Source organism: Bidens hawaiensis, unplaced genomic scaffold, assembly GCF_021521415.1.
Source record: "Bidens hawaiensis isolate Kalapana, Puna unplaced genomic scaffold, B.hawaiensis_p1.1 tig00003244_1, whole genome shotgun sequence".
In the NCBI taxonomy this organism is placed as follows: domain Eukaryota; kingdom Viridiplantae; phylum Streptophyta; class Magnoliopsida; order Asterales; family Asteraceae; genus Bidens; species Bidens hawaiensis.
Genome location: NW_027491178.1, coordinates 932,738 through 949,037, shown reverse-complemented (window position 1 = coordinate 949,037; position 16,300 = coordinate 932,738). Strand labels below are relative to the sequence as shown.

Here is a 16,300-nt window from a genome sequence, read left to right as displayed (position 1 = left end):
ATAATACTAATAATTATCTTGTTAATAATAATAATAATTAAATTAATGACAATCTAGTTAATAATAATATAATCTAGTTAATAATAATAATGATAATAATAATAATATTTACCTATTTATGTTAATACTAATAGTAATAATAAATTTATTAAGTATAACAAGAAACAATACCAAAAACCGGTCTAGGATGACCCGAATCTGAGACCTTTAATTTAATAAACGTACCAACCACACCGAACCAAAATAATTAAACTCAAGAACTTATTATATCCATTTCCCGGGTGTTCATCTTTTACCCAATTCATACCAACAACTCAAACCCGATTCGTTTCAAAGTATTTGACCAAAAACATAACCGATACTACCAAACCAATTATTAACAATCTAATTCCGACAAATCGATATATGAAAATTAACAATACCAAATCCCAAATTATTTACCTTTTATATGTTTACGAGTCGTGGCTCTATACTGAAAAAGAAACCGAGCCGAAGACCGAAACAAAACAGAGAGAGAAGAGAGATATAGAGAGACCGAGAGGGAGAGTGAGAGAGTGTGTGAGAGCCGAGAGAGAGTTAGAGAGATACAGAGAGTCCGTGAGAGAGAGAGAGAGTCCGAAGAGAGAGACGAGAGTGACACCGGTGGCCGGTTTTCCGGTCACCGGAAAAACGATCAGCGAGGGGGAGGGGGCTACGGGCTGCCGGAAAAACGAGGGGTGGTGGTGTCGGGTTGAGGAGGTGGCTGAGATGGTGGTGATGTAGTGGATGGTGGTGGTTTAGTGGTGGTGCGTCGGGACTCGCCGGAGTTCGTGGCCGGAGGCGGCGGCGGCGGCCGGAAATCGGCTGGAGGTGGGTGACGGCTGAAAGAGATAATAAGGTAGGGTTAGGGTTTGTTGGTTTATATATGATGGTTTATAAATATTTAACTTTAGCCCCTCAAGTTATAAATGTTTGATATTTAGTTGTAAGTAAATCAATTCTTGAATAGTTTTAAGGAAAAATCACACTTTAATCCCCTAAGGTTTATTTAACCAAACTTATAAACTAAAACTAACGGACTTTTGACAGACCTCGCACACGCTACCGGTTCGGATTTACAAGTTTAACCTCAAATACGAAGTATAATTCATTAACATAAAACGCGTAAATCGACATGTTATAAAATGAATATAAAACGAATATAAAAGCGAGACTCAAATTTGACGAATGTCACAAATTGATACACATAAAAGTGTGTATGGTTCGTTCGGTAATAGACTAAAATTATACCTGTAACCTATGTTTTTTTTGTCCCTTCATAAATAATCGATCTGTAGTTATTTTTTTAGTTACAGGAGAAGTCAGTTCATTTAACAATTAATTGTAGGCCTAAGTCGAATCAGACTCAATTCATTTAATAAGTTTTCACAAAAGAAAAATATAATAAAAAAACAAGTTAACTGTATAATGGTTCATGTGGTTTGGCCAAGGATACATATGTGGGACTAATAAGTTCTAGAAGTTGCAAGTTTCTATTTTTGATTTTGTTATTAGTTTGGGGTCTGAAGCTAACTTCCGGAAGTTAATTATTCTATTAAGTTCGGGTAAAATGATCAAAATACCCTTTAGTGAAACTATTTATGTACTTAACTTCATTGCTGAATTCGTTGTTTTAGAAGCTATTTATGTAAAACTACTAGACCGGTTTCCTAGTACGTGGTTTATGCTATAGATATAGGACATATGGACAATAAAGATAATGTATACCTGTACTTATTACAATAACAAGTTAATTAGAAATGTTAGAGAATTATCTTATAAAACAATACATTAATTTAAAAAACCATCTAATATCTCATATAGGTGGAGGAAGAGAACAAAACTACTTTTATAAGAAGGTGGATATTTTTCTAATCATAATTAGTTTTATAAATATCTATGAAACGATGGTGGTTCGTCCCGACAAATACATATATAGTTCTAACATTAGTTTAAAAAACACATCTCTTAAAATTTCTAACATTAGTTTAAAAACACATCTCTTAAAATTAAAAGCCTGTTGCATGCTCACCTATGGAATCAAAATAAGAAAATCAAAGCTTGGAAAGAGCGGGTGCGTATTCTTGGATAACATGTTCGTTATTGTCTCGTGCAAACATGCTATCTAGTTCTTCGACAAATCTCTTCATAGCAACACTTGGCAACCATATGGGTACCACGATTCCAGACTCCCCTTTATGATTTATATAACGTGTATAGAAACTAGCAACATGGAAATCAGGCCCTGCATAGACCGCTTCCCCATCCGAAATCAATATCAAGAAATCCAGAGCGTGTTACGTCCGATACAATGTAGCTTCCAACAGTTGTGAAGCTGGGTCGTCCTTTGATTACCATTAGATCAGCGACAGATTTCATATATTCTTCAGTGACTTAAGATTTGGCTTTCATCACTAGCTCCAGCGCGTGCCCTAGTGGTTTGTTACATAGGTCTCGAGATTTGGAAATAGCAGCCGGGTAACTGAATACATTTCCATAATATCCTAACGGGATCCGAGGCTTGAACTTGAAACGCGCGTTGACAATGGTCATCATGCGCATTTCATCTTCAGGTTTTGGTTGAAGCGCGATTGTCCGACAACACCAAAGACAAGCTGTTAGGACCTCAAATGTGGTACAATGTTTGAGGTGTGTTGGAACTAATCTACGAAATAGTTGAAATTTGAGTTGGTCCAAAGAAAAATGACTTATTTTCCATTTCATCCAACAGAGTGGCCGTACCATTGGTATCTGCCACTTCGTCATACTCGTGATGTGTGCATGTCACACGCGGGGGCTCTTGCAAAAAGCAACTCTCTTTTCCAAACAGGCGATGTCGATGGTGTCGATTTGCCTTTTGCCATTTCGCTCAATGCTGTTAAGAATTGTGCATATCCAAATGAATCGCTCATAGTATGATTGAGTCGTACAGCCAAGATAAAACCTCCACATAAGAGTCGTGTCACCTATCAATCAATAGAGATTTACATAATAGGTAACATTCATCAACAAACCTTGCATAGGAGATAGAAATATGTGGTCATGCTTAATATTGGTAAATTACAATTTTACATTCTTATACACCAATGACGAACTATAGTAAGATGTTGAATTGATATTTCGTAAACTATACTAGCTGTTGAACTGGTGCATAAACCAACTGTTGAACCGATGAAGCATTTGACGCGACAATTGGTTCAACCTATGTGCCTAGCATGAGGAAGAAGGGGCAATTAGGATTAGTCATCTTGTTTTGAACTTTTCGCCTAAAACATAGCTAATGGCGTGTCTGTTCATTTGCCCGTAACAGATTTGGCGATCCCAACAATATTTAATCGTTTGGTATCGTTTTCAAAAATACTAGGTTGAATGCAACTTTATTAATCACAGAAACCAACTGCGAGTTTATCAAAAGAACAATAATACTTGATGGAATGAAGTAACAAACCAAATAAGCAACTAATTTTATTATCATGTAAACATATTTTTGCTTATTTTAAAAAGTAAAAAAATAATGTATTTCGACTTTATAAGGATTTTGAGTAGTTAGTGTAGTTATAATTTATTTCACGATAAGGGTCAAAACTGCAATTAAGTCTTATTATTATAATTATTCTTATTATTAGGCGTGAAAGACGACTTTATCCCTAGATTTAACGGTCAACCAAACGTTTGACTTGACAGAAAACTCAAATTGCAAAAAAAGGACCATCACAGGGGTCTTATCTGCAAAAGTGCCACCACGAAGTTGAAAGCCATGTTTTGGGTTTTATCACATGAACCATAAATGCAATTAAATCTACGGAAACATATGAACTTCAATCAATTTAACCTTTATAAAAATTTTAAAATATACGTTATGCTCCAAACTATACCAAAACAAATTCTTTTATTCTGAAACAATTCTGATACAATGTTCCATTTTCCCTTTTTAAGAAACACACAAAAGTTAAAAAGAAAATGGGACATTTTTGTTTTAGATTGAAAAACAAGTCTTATCTACGCAACATGTTCGTGTCTCTCCTCTTACGTTATTTTCAACTGATTTGTTGTTTTAAGCATGCCACTATATGCTCAACTGCTGTGTTGTTGCCTTCTCGTCCACTTACATAAAGTTGATGGTTAAGTCATGCAATTTTATGGTCTCTTAAACACGATTTAAAGAGTTTTTTTTTTCAGTAATAAGTTTTCTCCATAATGGTGTTTCTCGTAAGTCAGATCTTAAATGTCAAAATCAGTATAGACGGTTGACATTCCTTTTCAAGATAGCTTACTCGAATATTAAACTCGAATATTAAAGATAGTTCTAAACACTGTAATTTTCTTTTGCAAGTGTTCTATTGTATGTATTTTTGCGTGTGCGTGTGCATGTGTAATGTGTACGTGTTCTCGTGCTCTTGGAAATATCTTTTAAAGTCATAGATATTTGTGTATCAAATCTAGCTTTTTGAAAAAGAATATAGGTTTTAATCATTCATGAAATTTTTTTAATGGGTAAATTTTAGAAGCACGTTGACCAATTTAAATTTCACCTCTTACTTAGTCATGCATTTTAATAGCTCAACACAAAGTTGTCAAACAAGTATGTTTTACCTGAATCAGTAATAATGGTGAATCGACAATGCCATCGGAGCCGGGGACATTATACAGAAGCTCCTCCCCTACACGGGAACGGCGGGTGAAGGTCCACCCCAAACTGCTTTAACGTAACATCAGCCTCGGCCTCGATAAACAACACGCCCTGGCCGTTGCATTCCACCATCAGCTTCCTATTCGGACCTTCCTTTAAGCGACCGGCAAACGGATAATAAAACACCAACGCCTTAGCCAACGCCTCCCTTATCACACTCACGGGATTCTTGTTAGCATTTTTGGATTGTTTTGATAAATATGAATCACGGGTGTATGAAACCTAAGGCCTCCTTGATCGTCTATATCGGAAAGGGGCTTAAGTTCTCGAGGTGTCGGTTTAGCCGGAACTATAAGCTCCGGTGGTTGTCGTCGGACAGAGAATGTCAATGGAGTGGTGGTTAGTTGTGCCATATGTTATAGTTTTGGGTTGTGTATGTATTTGAGTTTGGATAACATTAACGTGACTGGTTGATTTATATGATGTGAAACAAGGGACACCTAACTATTATTATTATTATTATTATTATTATTATTATTATTATTATTATTATAGATTCAGGTCGAAAAATGTTGTTTATATTTTTAGAATTAACAAATTATTTTCTCTACTCACACGTGCACAATGTTTTTAGTTTTTATATATTTTACTAACAATTAAAAATTAAATTAAAAAGTTTCGTATATGAGTTATGACCAGGGGCGGATCTACGCATTGAGTTACGGGTTCACGGGAATCCACTTACTTTTGGATTTTTAATAGAAAGCATATATAAAAATCTGGAGTGAACCCATACATTTTAATGAAGTGAACTCATTTGCAGGATTGAATACTTGGTAAATCCATCTAATGTTAAAGTTGTGGTTGCTTGTTTGAATCCCTCTCCTGTCAATTTTAATGATTTTTTTAATTTTTAAACAACACTGATATTAATAATGGGGTCTTGCATTCCCCAGTCCACCTTCAAGTATTCAATACAATGCAGCCACATTTACAAGTCTATTTTATTTCTAAATTTGTTTTCGTTTAATTAAATATAATGTTTTGGTTATTGTTTGGCTTAGGGAATAGTTAATGTTTGTCAAATTTCTTTTATTTTCTCTGATCAAATTTGACAAAAAGCGTTGGCGGTTTAAACGAATATTGTTTTGTTTAGAGTGCAAAGAAAAAAAATATTTATATCATCACGAAATTAAAATACTTGTTTACCGGATGAATATAAAACAAGTTTCCAATGACTTCGTGATTTTATTGTGTGTTTTCTAATATCATATCCTTTAATTATGATATCGTATTTTATATTCTTCTTTGACCCGGCACGATCTGACCCAACCGGCCCAAAAAAATTAACTTTTGATTGTGCGAAATTTGACCGCCGAAAACAAATAAATCAATAGAAAACAAATCCTGGATCCGTCACTGGTTATGACACAAACACTTGTATGAGAACCGTTTAATGTCCATCCGTTTAAAAAACTGGTTTTGGTATTTTATGATGAGAACCGATAACAGGTGTCGAGTACTTATTGCCACTATCTATTATCCCCAAAGCCTTTCGTGATTCACGTGCAAAGTAAACTTAAATATCCAATGTAGCACCAAATGCAAATTGGCAGTTTAGCGGTAACCCATTACTTTTTTGATAAAAGACTGTGAGTTTGAAACTCATATAGAGCAATTTGTTTTGAGTTGAGTTAGAGAGTTTTTATAATTGTTTTTAGATGGGTGAGTTAGGCCATTACATTTCATTATTTAGTCAAATGAAGATTTATTTGTCAGGATAATCTCGGATTCTCGGGTATCCGGATATTAGCTTTAAATAAAAAAGCACCCAATTAGCATGCACGTGGCACATTAGGATGTCATATTGATCCTTCCAATTTTTTGGACTGAATAATATATGGACCACAACAATATAATGGATGATAAATGTGCATTCAATTTACATTATGCGGTTTAAACTTTAAACCATGAGAATAGCTTAATTTTTTCTTCTTTCTATTATTCATATATAAAACTAGCATAGTAGTAAACGTAAGATAACAATTTGCTTCAAATTTTCTGCTACATTCTTGTTACAAAACAACCTTATTAAAATGATTAAAAAAACCCCGTAAATTTCAGATTTAAAAAAAGAAAGTGTGTTGAATCTGTGAATTACGCATCTAAAACCATTTTTATTGATTAATTAAAAACAAGAGTACAACACCATTAATACAAATTAATAATCATACAAGCGTCAATTAAAAATACATGTAAACTTCCAACATATCAATAAAATAAAATAAAACACGTCTTAAAAGCTTGCTACATGCTCACCTATGGAGTCTAGGAAATCATAGTTTGGAAAGAGGGAGTGCGTATTCTTGGATAACATGTTCTTTATTGTCTCGTGCGAACATGTTATCCAACTCTTTGGCAAATCTCTTCATAGCAACACTTGGCAACCATATGGGTACCACGATTCCTGACTCGCCTTTATGATTTATATAACGTGTATAGAATCCAGCAACATGGTAATCAGCCCCTGCATAGACCGCTTTTCCCCACCCAAAATCAATACCAAGTAATCCAGTGCGTGTCACATCTGATACAATATAGCTTCCAACAGTTGTGAAGCCAGGTCTTCCTTTTATTACCATTAAATCAGCAACAGATTTCATATATTCTTTGGTGACTTCAGATTTCGCTTTCATCACTAGCTCCAATGCGTGTCCTAATGGTTTGTTATATAGGTCTCGAGCTTTGGAAATGGCAGCCGGGTAACCGAATGCATTTCCGTAATATCCTACGGGGATCCACGACTTGTACTTTAAACGTGCATTGACAATGGTCATTACACGCATTTCATCTTCAGGGTTTGGTTGAAGGGCGATTGTACGACAACGCCAAAGACAAGCTGTTAGGACCTCAAATGTTGTACAGTGTTTGAGGCGCGCTGGAACTAACCTACGGATAGCTGAAAGTTGAGTTGGTCCAAAGAAAAATGACCTTTGTTGGATATCATCCACCGTGATGTTTGTACTATTGGTAGCTGCCACTTCGTCATACTCATGATGTGTGCATGTCACACGCGGGGGGTCTCTTGCAAAAAAGAACTCTCTTTGCCAAATAGGCAATGTTGATGGAGTCGATTCGCCTTTTGCTATTTCACTCAATGCCGTTAAGAATTGTGCATATCCGAACGCATCACATATGGTATGATTGAATCGTACAACCAAGATAAAACCTCCACATAAGAGTCGTGTCACCTATCAATCCATATAAATGTAAATACACCAATTAAGATATGTAGTCATACTATTGGTGAATGACATTTTTACATTCTTATACGTCAATGAAGAACTAGAATTAGATGTTGAGTGATGTTATATGTAAGCTAGACTAGTTGTTGAACCGATGTTGAATGTATTATATATCAGTGGTTTTCAATGCGGTCTTCATAATACGGCTTGGTTAAATGCGACTTTACTAATCATTAGGGTTGTAAACGAACCAACCCTTCAGCGAATAGTTCATGAATTGTTTAGCGAGAAGTTTGTTTACATTCGTTCGTTTAATACATAAACTAACACGAACAAGAAATATTATTCATTTAGTTAAATGACGAACATGAATAAAATGTTCGTTTATTTGTGTTCGTGAACATTCTTTTACTCTCATACGTTATTTTTCGTATGGTTGTTACTTTAATTCCCATAGTTACTCACGTTATATGTTATCTGGATTACTATAAATTCTACCTGAATCAACATCAATGGCGAATCAAGAATGCCACTGGAGCCAGGAACATCATACATAAGCTCCTCCCTACACGGGAACGGCGGCTGAAGGTCCACCCCGAACTGCTTCAGTGTAACATCCGCCTCCGCCTCGATAAACAACACACCCTCGCCGGTGCAATCCACCATCAGCTTCCTATTTGGACCTTCCTTTAAGCGACCGGCAAACGGATAATAAAACACCAACGCCTTAGCCAACGCCTCCCTGATCACACTCGCGGGATTCTTATTTCCCATTTTTGGATTGTTTTGGTAAAAATGAATAAGTGGAATATGAAACCTAAGGCCTTCTTGATCGTCTATGTCGGAAAGAGGCTTTAGTTCTCGAGGTGTCGGTTTAGCTGGAACAATGAGCTCCGGCGGTTGTCTTTTGACGACGAATGTCAATGGAGTCGGAGCTTGTGCTTGTGCCATTTCTGTTTTTAGCTTTGTTTTGGTTTATGAATTTGGATAACCGGTAGGTTAATTTATAGTTGGAAAAATACTGTTATAAATTTATGATTTATTGTACAAGTATATATATAATTTTCACTTCTAACACGTTTATTGTGTTTTCAGCAAAACAATATGTCATAATAAATCTGTCACCTAGCTAATGATAGAGAATGGCCGGTGCGAGTGGCCGGGACCATTCTTAGCATATCCAACGTTGAGGGGGGAAACTGGAGGGACTTGGTGTTCCCGTTATTCGGTTCGTTTAAGTTTTTACCATTAACCACAATCATAACCGTTAGCTTCGGTTATGGGATTTCCTTAACAATAACCATAAACAAACTTTGGTTTCAGTTAATCGGTTATGAAGCTCAATTATGGCTAATTATCATTGAAATAAAATTGAAGCTACTTGGTCTAGACCGTATAATGAATTCTCAGAAGTTTTCTTCATTCTTCAGGAATTTCAACATACACAACACTATTAAACGGACGTTACAGGACGTAATCGGACAGACGTTGCCGGACGTTCAAGAACACTATTGAGCGAACGTGGCATTTGTCCGTGTTCGCGCGTTAAGCTTACTGAACAAATTTTTTTGTTCGAGTCCGATTCATTTATTAAACGGACGAACATAAACGAACTTTCAACCAAACGAACATCTGATTCACTTACAGCCCTATTTATGGGACAACCTTAGCCATAACGATTAATCAAATAGCCTTCACCATAAACGAAGATCAACCTCGGTTATCGGTTATTAGGTTTGGTGGTCGTTCAATTATCAGTTAATTTCTGTTACTTCCCGCTCACCATTCTCTGCGGCGGCCTCTCCCCGGTGCGTTCCTTGCAAGTATATATATCACATGGTCTAATAATAATGATAATTAATCTAAACCAAGCACAAAGTTATATAAAGTAAGAAGAATATGATTTACGTCATATAATTAATCCAAAGACAAAACGAATTAAAAAACCCACACACAAAATCTAATCTCATTTTTTTAGCTTTACATGTTTTTATAGTTAACAAAATTCAAATTAAAATATATGACGAATATAAACGCATATAACACGTAAATAACTCACCCATTTTTACGTAAAATTTATAACATAAACGAAAATATAAATTTATAAATGAGAATAATATGTGTGGAGTATTGTGTGGCTGATATTATTACATCCTAAAGTCGTTTTCAATTCGTGATTCACGTGAAAAATATTTCAAATAATTTCAAAACTACACAAGCCAACGAAAGAAAAGACATGATGATTTGCCAACACCACAATTTCAAACTTGTGATTATCTAGTTGATGAGCCAACAAATCTAGCCATGTGAAACTGTAGGTCCTTTAAATGGATCGATTACGAGATGGTCACGAATTCTAAGGGTCCAGCGTTATGTGTTTGAGTATGGATGGCATTAAGGTACGCGACTACTTGATTTATAGTGGTGTGAAATAAGGGACACCTCACTATTATTGTTACATATTCATCATGTTGAAAAAATGTTGATTTAAGTTATTAGAATTAAAATACTATTTTCTTTAATAACACGTGTATAATGTTTATTAATTCAAACACAAAACTTGATTGAATCTATTTTGGTTTATGCATGCTAGAAATATAACAATAAACAGTTAAAGACACTATTATATCTTAACTTAACCAAAAACCTGTAAAACAACAATCTTGTTTACCTTAGAGATAATTAGAAAGTTGAGATTTATCTTATTATAAATCGATACAGCTTAAAAAACCAATTCTTGTTAATAAAGTATTGTAAAACGGCAACGTAACAACACATTGCAATAAAATACAAAGAGTACAAAAATTAGAATAAAAAATATAAAGATAAAAAAAAGACGCGATCATGGATTTTATTAAGGGCTTGTAGTTTATTCATGATATTAAAGTGTGCACGTAATGGTGATTTTCTATAAGGTTGAGGTTTGAGTTGCATGATTGAAATTCTAGATTTGAAAGTAAGATTAGTAAGTGATGATAATAAGTTTTAAACGGGAAAAAATAAATTTATAACAGAAATACTATTAAAAAGGCATAAAGCATAAAATCTTGTCAAAATCAGACCCAAATTTAGCAATAACATGTTTATGAAGGTTTGTGGAGACAATAATGAACGTAGTGATTTTTTATATATTTGAAAAGTTCATATTCACTCCCTATAATTTTTTAATACTTTTTCAAAGTGTTGGTGTGTGAAAGAGAGATAAAAGATAATGATAAAGGTATAAAAAATTATTATTTAATTAAAATAAGAGAGAAAATAAAGTGTGTTTAGTGTAATTTTGAATTTGGAGATATGCGTAGGGATGTGAATGCTCTAAGAGTATTCCCAACCTATTCCCTACTAGACATTCATACTATAATTACACTAAAAATCACATCAATGCATTTTCTCTGTTATGTTCAATTAAATAATAATTTTTTTGCTCCCCTCCGCTCATAACACTTTCAAAAAATATTAAATAATTTATATGCTATGAACAATGAAACCGAAAATTCAACTTTTCCATATAACATTTTCACTCTTTAATAACTCATAAGTATACCATATAATTTACACATTTTCCTCACGTACTTTTGTTAGGAAACGTGTTGAGAATGATGTGAATAAGTGCTTAGGAATGAAAAGAGATTCGCTAGGACCATTTCCATCTGTACTATTTCAATTGGTTGGTCAAGGGTAAACATTTAAAAGAAAATTAGAACTCTATTATTCCAAAGACTCCAAGCCGACTTGTTGGTGGGGTGTCCAAAAGTCGGTCGATTGTGTGGAGATATCAAGTTATCAACTTTTCTTAAATTTCTTTTCAATGTTTGCCATATGTATATTCTCTATAGGTTGTTTATGTATTTTTTTTCTTTACACGGTAAAACGACTTCCATGCGGACCATGCCATCCCTCTCAAATATTAAATTTTATACATCATTAGATGAAAATATCATAATCAAATACAATATCAAAACTGAAAATTAATTAAATTAAAATATCACAACTAAGACATTATAAATGCTTGATCCAGAAATGGAATTATTTTTAACTTTTTTAAATTAAAAAAGATGTTAAAATTTCTACTATTTTTTAATATAAATAAGTAACGTAATATGTGTTTCTTTAACAAAAAATGGTCGGTTGGGATATAAATAAGAGTTAAATTTTGAGTTTGATTGGGTTGTGTAGCTAAATACAGCCTCGACAACTTAAGTCGGTCAACATAGTGATCAATGATGCACCAATGCATGTATATATGCACATGCAAACACTTATCAACAAATATATGTGAACTTAGCAGATATAAGTTTTGGTATACAACTATTGGTAGATGTAAATTTTTGTTTTATAGCTTAAAGTTAGGAAGGAAAGTCTTTGATACACAGTTACTTTCTAAACAATAAAACTGAATTTCGAAAAACATTCTTCTGGATGTGTCATTTTGGGCGGTTTAGGTAATGGGTCAAAACAGGTATGGGTCAAAGCGTATAACCTTTTGTATGAATCTGGCTAGCTTGGTTGACCTGAAACCATTTTGTATTCTAAATTTTTATAAAAATTTTGTACCCGCGAGTTGCGGCGCGCGGGCATGTTTGCATGCAATCGATATACGAATGCAGCTACCTTCAATGGTACATGTTTGATAAAAAAAATCAAATATTTCATAGTTCACACTCCATTTTAGGAATTAAATTCTAGTTATTCAGTTTGAACACATAATAGAAGTTAAATAAAAGGTTTGGTAAAACATGTCTTTATCAATAACATAAATATGAATTTTAACTTGGTACGTCTTTATCAATAACATAAAAATGAATTCTAACTTGGTACAAATGTTGTAATAAAAATTTCATTATTCTTGGATTTGCTTACAACTGTAAGTTGGCATTCTACCTAAAAAAGAAAAGTCCGGCGACAAAATATTTCATCTATCTGTAGATGCTATAGTTTGAATCTTGTTACCCTACTCAAAAGTTTCTGGCTAACTCTGTCGCCGGAGATTTTGCCTCCAACCCATCTTCCGCAATTCCTTCAAAAGTCGAGCAATATCAGTCGTGTTGATGTATGCACCGCCCTGGAAATGAGCAGTTTCTGACTTCGTGCTTGGTTAATCTGTTTATATAGTATATACCCGAAAACTTTAATGAAATATACTAACCAAATGCAAAGAAAAATAATAATCCAAACCAAATTGAGCTATGCCTTTGTTATTAATAACCAGTGGACAGCGAACAACCCGCTGCCTTTCATGATAATATTTATTATAAAGAAACAGCAAATTATGAATAATTCAGTACCTCATGTGAAACAGAAATGTTCTCAAACACTTAGAGGGTGTTTGAGATTTCTTATTTTACTTTCTTATAACTTTTCATTAGATTAAAAAAATGTAACTTATGTAACTTTTCTTTTCACAACATAAGCAATCTCAAACACCTTATTACTTCTCAAAAAATTTGTGAGTTATTAGTTAGTTGGTGAAAATAAGCAATCCCAAACACCCCCTTAGTCACTGACTAAGTTATATGTTACATATAAATTAAAAAGAAAAGTTAAAAATCACATATGTAAAGTTGGTCGTGTAATAGCGATCGATGTTCATGAATGTGTTCACACAATTTTTAGCAATGTTTTCTTACTTATGATATACATAGGTTAGTCGTATTGTCAGCATCTTAGACGAGACCTGCAAAGATGGATTAAATAGAAACATTTTGACTGATTAATAATTAAAAACATTTAGATTGATTAATTTGAAACAAGACCATTCAATACCCATGAATAGTCGTACAACCAACTAAGATTACATACAAGCTTCTATCATTTGTATAAAATACTACGTCTTATAGCTCGTTGCATACCCATTTATTGAATCAAACCAAGGATATCATAGTTTTGAATGAGCGGGAACGTGTTCTCGGATAACAAGACCATTACCGTCTCGCGCTAACATTTTATCTATCTCTTTGACAAATCTCTGCATAACATCACCTGGAAACCACACGGGCACTAAGATTCCAGACTCGCCCTTATGATTAATATAGCGTGTATAGAAACCAGCAACATGGGAATCCGGCCCTGCATAGACCGCTTGCCCCCACACAAAATCAATATCAAGAATTCCCTGACGTGTCACATCCGACACAAGATAGCTTCCAACAGTTGTGAAGCTGGGTCATTCTCTGATTACCGTTAGATCAACAGATTTCATGTGCTCTTCGGTTACTTCAGATTTAGCTTTCATTACAAGCTCCAATGCATGTCCTAATGGTTTGTCACATATGTCTTGAGCTTTGGAAGTGGCAACTGGGCAGCTAAACACATTTCCATAATATCCTAGAGGGATTCGAGGCTGAAACTTTGAGCGCGCGCTGACGCTGAACATCATTCGTGTTTCATCTTCTGGGTTTGGTTGAAATGCGGTTGTTCGACAACGCCAAAGACATGCTGTTAGGACCTCAAATGTGGTACAATGCTTGAGGTGTGATGGTACGAACCTACGAATAGATGAAATTTGAGTAGGTCCAAAGAAAAATGACCTACACTCCATGCCCTCCAACAAGATTGTCGTTCCATCGATGTTTACCACTTCGTCATACTCGTGATTTGTGCATGTAATGCATGGCGCATCTCTTGCACAAAACAACTCTCTTTGCCAAACAGGCATTGTTGATGGTGTCAATTCGCCTTTTGCCATTTCACTCACCGCTGTCACGAATTGTACATATCCGAATCCATCACACATGGTATGATTGAATCGTATAGCCAAGATGAAGCCTCCACATAAGAGTCGTGTCACCTATCAACCAACATAGACAAAAGGACCCCAATTTAGCTATGTGGTCATAGTTAGTATTGGTAAATGGCAATTATACATTCTTATGTCCGTGACAAACTATAATAAGATGTTGAAGTATTGTTTTAGAAACTTCATCAAACCAAATGTTGAACCTGCGGAGCTGCAGGTTGAACAACCAATGTATTGGTTAGTTTGCTAATGTATAGGGTGCGTTGCATGATTCATTTGCTCGTAACAGATTTGACATAACAAACTTTTTAGTTTAACAGTATGATCTAGGTTTAGCCGGCTTTAGACACATGACAATTTATGATTGATTCGAAGTTACTTTTCATGAACTTCAGAGTCCAAAGAGTGACACCTAAGGCTTAACCACATTTCATATTTTTTGTCTTGGGGTGCATGGTCAATCCTGATTGATTCAATTTAAATGTCTATTAGGATTGGAGGCTAAATTTCAGTGTCCATTTCTGAAGTGTCAAACTTGATTATTTATATAATTTTCCCAAATTAATATCTAAGATATAAAGGTTAAAACTTAAAAAGGTTTTATATCATACTTGAAGACGAGTGGTTAAAAAACAAGTGTTGAAGATGTGGCAACAAAACATTAAAAAGATATTAATATTTTTCTTTAAACTAGATTCTTTTAAAACTTTCCTATAATTATGCCCACATGACGCTAGTTTCACCTGAATCAGCAACAATGGGGAATCGACAATGCCACTGGAGCCAGGAACATCATACAGAAGCTCCTCCCTACACGGGAACGGCGGCTGAAGGTCCACCCCGAACTGCTTCAATGTAACATCCGCCTCGGCCTCAATAAACAACACACCCTGGCCGTTGCAATCCACCATCAGCTTCCTATTTGGACCTTCCTTTAAGCGACCGGCCAACGGATAATAAAACACCAACGCCTTAGCCAACGCATCCCTGATCACACTCGCGGGATTCTTATTTCCCATTTTTGGATTGTTTTGGTAAATATGAATAAGAGGAATATGAAACCTAAGGTTTGGTTGATCGTCAATGTCTGAGAGAGGCTTCAGTTCTCGCGGTGTCAGCTTAGCTGGAATGATGAGCTCGGGTGGTTGTCTTCGGACGGCAAATGTCAACGGAGTGCTGGTTTGTTGTGCCATATTTAGTTTAAGGTTTGTGTTGGTGTTTGAGGTTTCGATGACAATAAGGTACGTGAATGGTAATTGATTTATATAGAGGTGTGAAATATATACACCTCATTATTATATTATTTTATTGTGTATGTGTGCGGCAAATTATACATTTTCACTCTTAAGTCTTAAATTTTGTCCATTAAAATCCAAATGGTTTGAAAATGTCCATTTCAGACTATGTACAGATATTTCTAGCCAATTAGAAATGGTCACGTGTGGGTGCTTTTTAAAAACCGTAGGCACCGGGTTTGAAATAATAAAAACCGTAGATGCCAGATTTTAGAGAAAAAAAGTAAATTATGAAATTAGTTAAGATTATCTATTGGCAGACAACCACATACCCACACGTGGTCGGAAAAATAACGTATTAGCTTAGATTGAACTTACTATCTGAAATTAGTTTGAATTGGCTTAGGTTTAAAATTTTAAAACCAAACTATGAAAT

At 34.8% G+C, this 16,300-nt stretch overlaps 2 protein-coding genes and 1 pseudogene across 3 annotated transcripts; all 3 read right to left on the bottom strand.

The window, feature by feature from the left end:
* Positions 1 to 2,072: 2,072 nt before the first annotated feature.
* Positions 2,073 to 5,087, bottom strand: LOC143622797 (benzyl alcohol O-benzoyltransferase-like; annotated as a pseudogene). The gene is made up of 2 exons (XR_013151781.1): positions 4,612 to 5,087; positions 2,073 to 2,984 (listed from the first exon to the last, which is right to left on the bottom strand). The product of XR_013151781.1 is annotated as a benzyl alcohol O-benzoyltransferase-like (transcript).
* A 1,769-nt stretch (positions 5,088 to 6,856) lies between these two features.
* Positions 6,857 to 8,846, bottom strand: LOC143622960 (benzyl alcohol O-benzoyltransferase-like). The gene is made up of 2 exons (XM_077093970.1): positions 8,392 to 8,846; positions 6,857 to 7,899 (listed from the first exon to the last, which is right to left on the bottom strand). Exons 1-2 carry the CDS (start codon positions 8,842 to 8,844, stop codon positions 6,985 to 6,987), a joined length of 1,368 nt encoding a protein of 455 aa, XP_076950085.1. The 5' UTR covers positions 8,845 to 8,846; the 3' UTR covers positions 6,857 to 6,984.
* Positions 8,847 to 13,669: 4,823 nt separating this feature from the next.
* LOC143622959 (benzyl alcohol O-benzoyltransferase-like) lies at positions 13,670 to 15,937 on the bottom strand. The gene is made up of 2 exons (XM_077093969.1): positions 15,373 to 15,937; positions 13,670 to 14,680 (listed from the first exon to the last, which is right to left on the bottom strand). Exons 1-2 carry the CDS (start codon positions 15,820 to 15,822, stop codon positions 14,057 to 14,059), a joined length of 1,074 nt encoding a protein of 357 aa, XP_076950084.1. The 5' UTR covers positions 15,823 to 15,937; the 3' UTR covers positions 13,670 to 14,056.
* Between the last annotated feature and the right edge of the window lie 363 nt (positions 15,938 to 16,300).

What these genes read in the sequence shown, in the direction of transcription:
- LOC143622960 (XM_077093970.1), bottom strand. Translation starts at nt 8,844, where the DNA reads ATGGCACAAGCACAAGCTCCGACTCCATTGACATTCGTCGTCAAAAGA. An exon ending in CGCCATTGATGTTGATTCAG is followed by an intron (nt 7,900 to 8,391) that starts GTAGAATTTATA and finishes ATGGATTGATAG; the next exon opens with GTGACACGACTCTTATGTGG.
- LOC143622959 (XM_077093969.1), bottom strand. Translation starts at nt 15,822, where the DNA reads ATGGCACAACAAACCAGCACTCCGTTGACATTTGCCGTCCGAAGACAA. An exon ending in CCCCATTGTTGCTGATTCAG is followed by an intron (nt 14,681 to 15,372) that starts GTGAAACTAGCG and finishes GTTGGTTGATAG; the next exon opens with GTGACACGACTCTTATGTGG.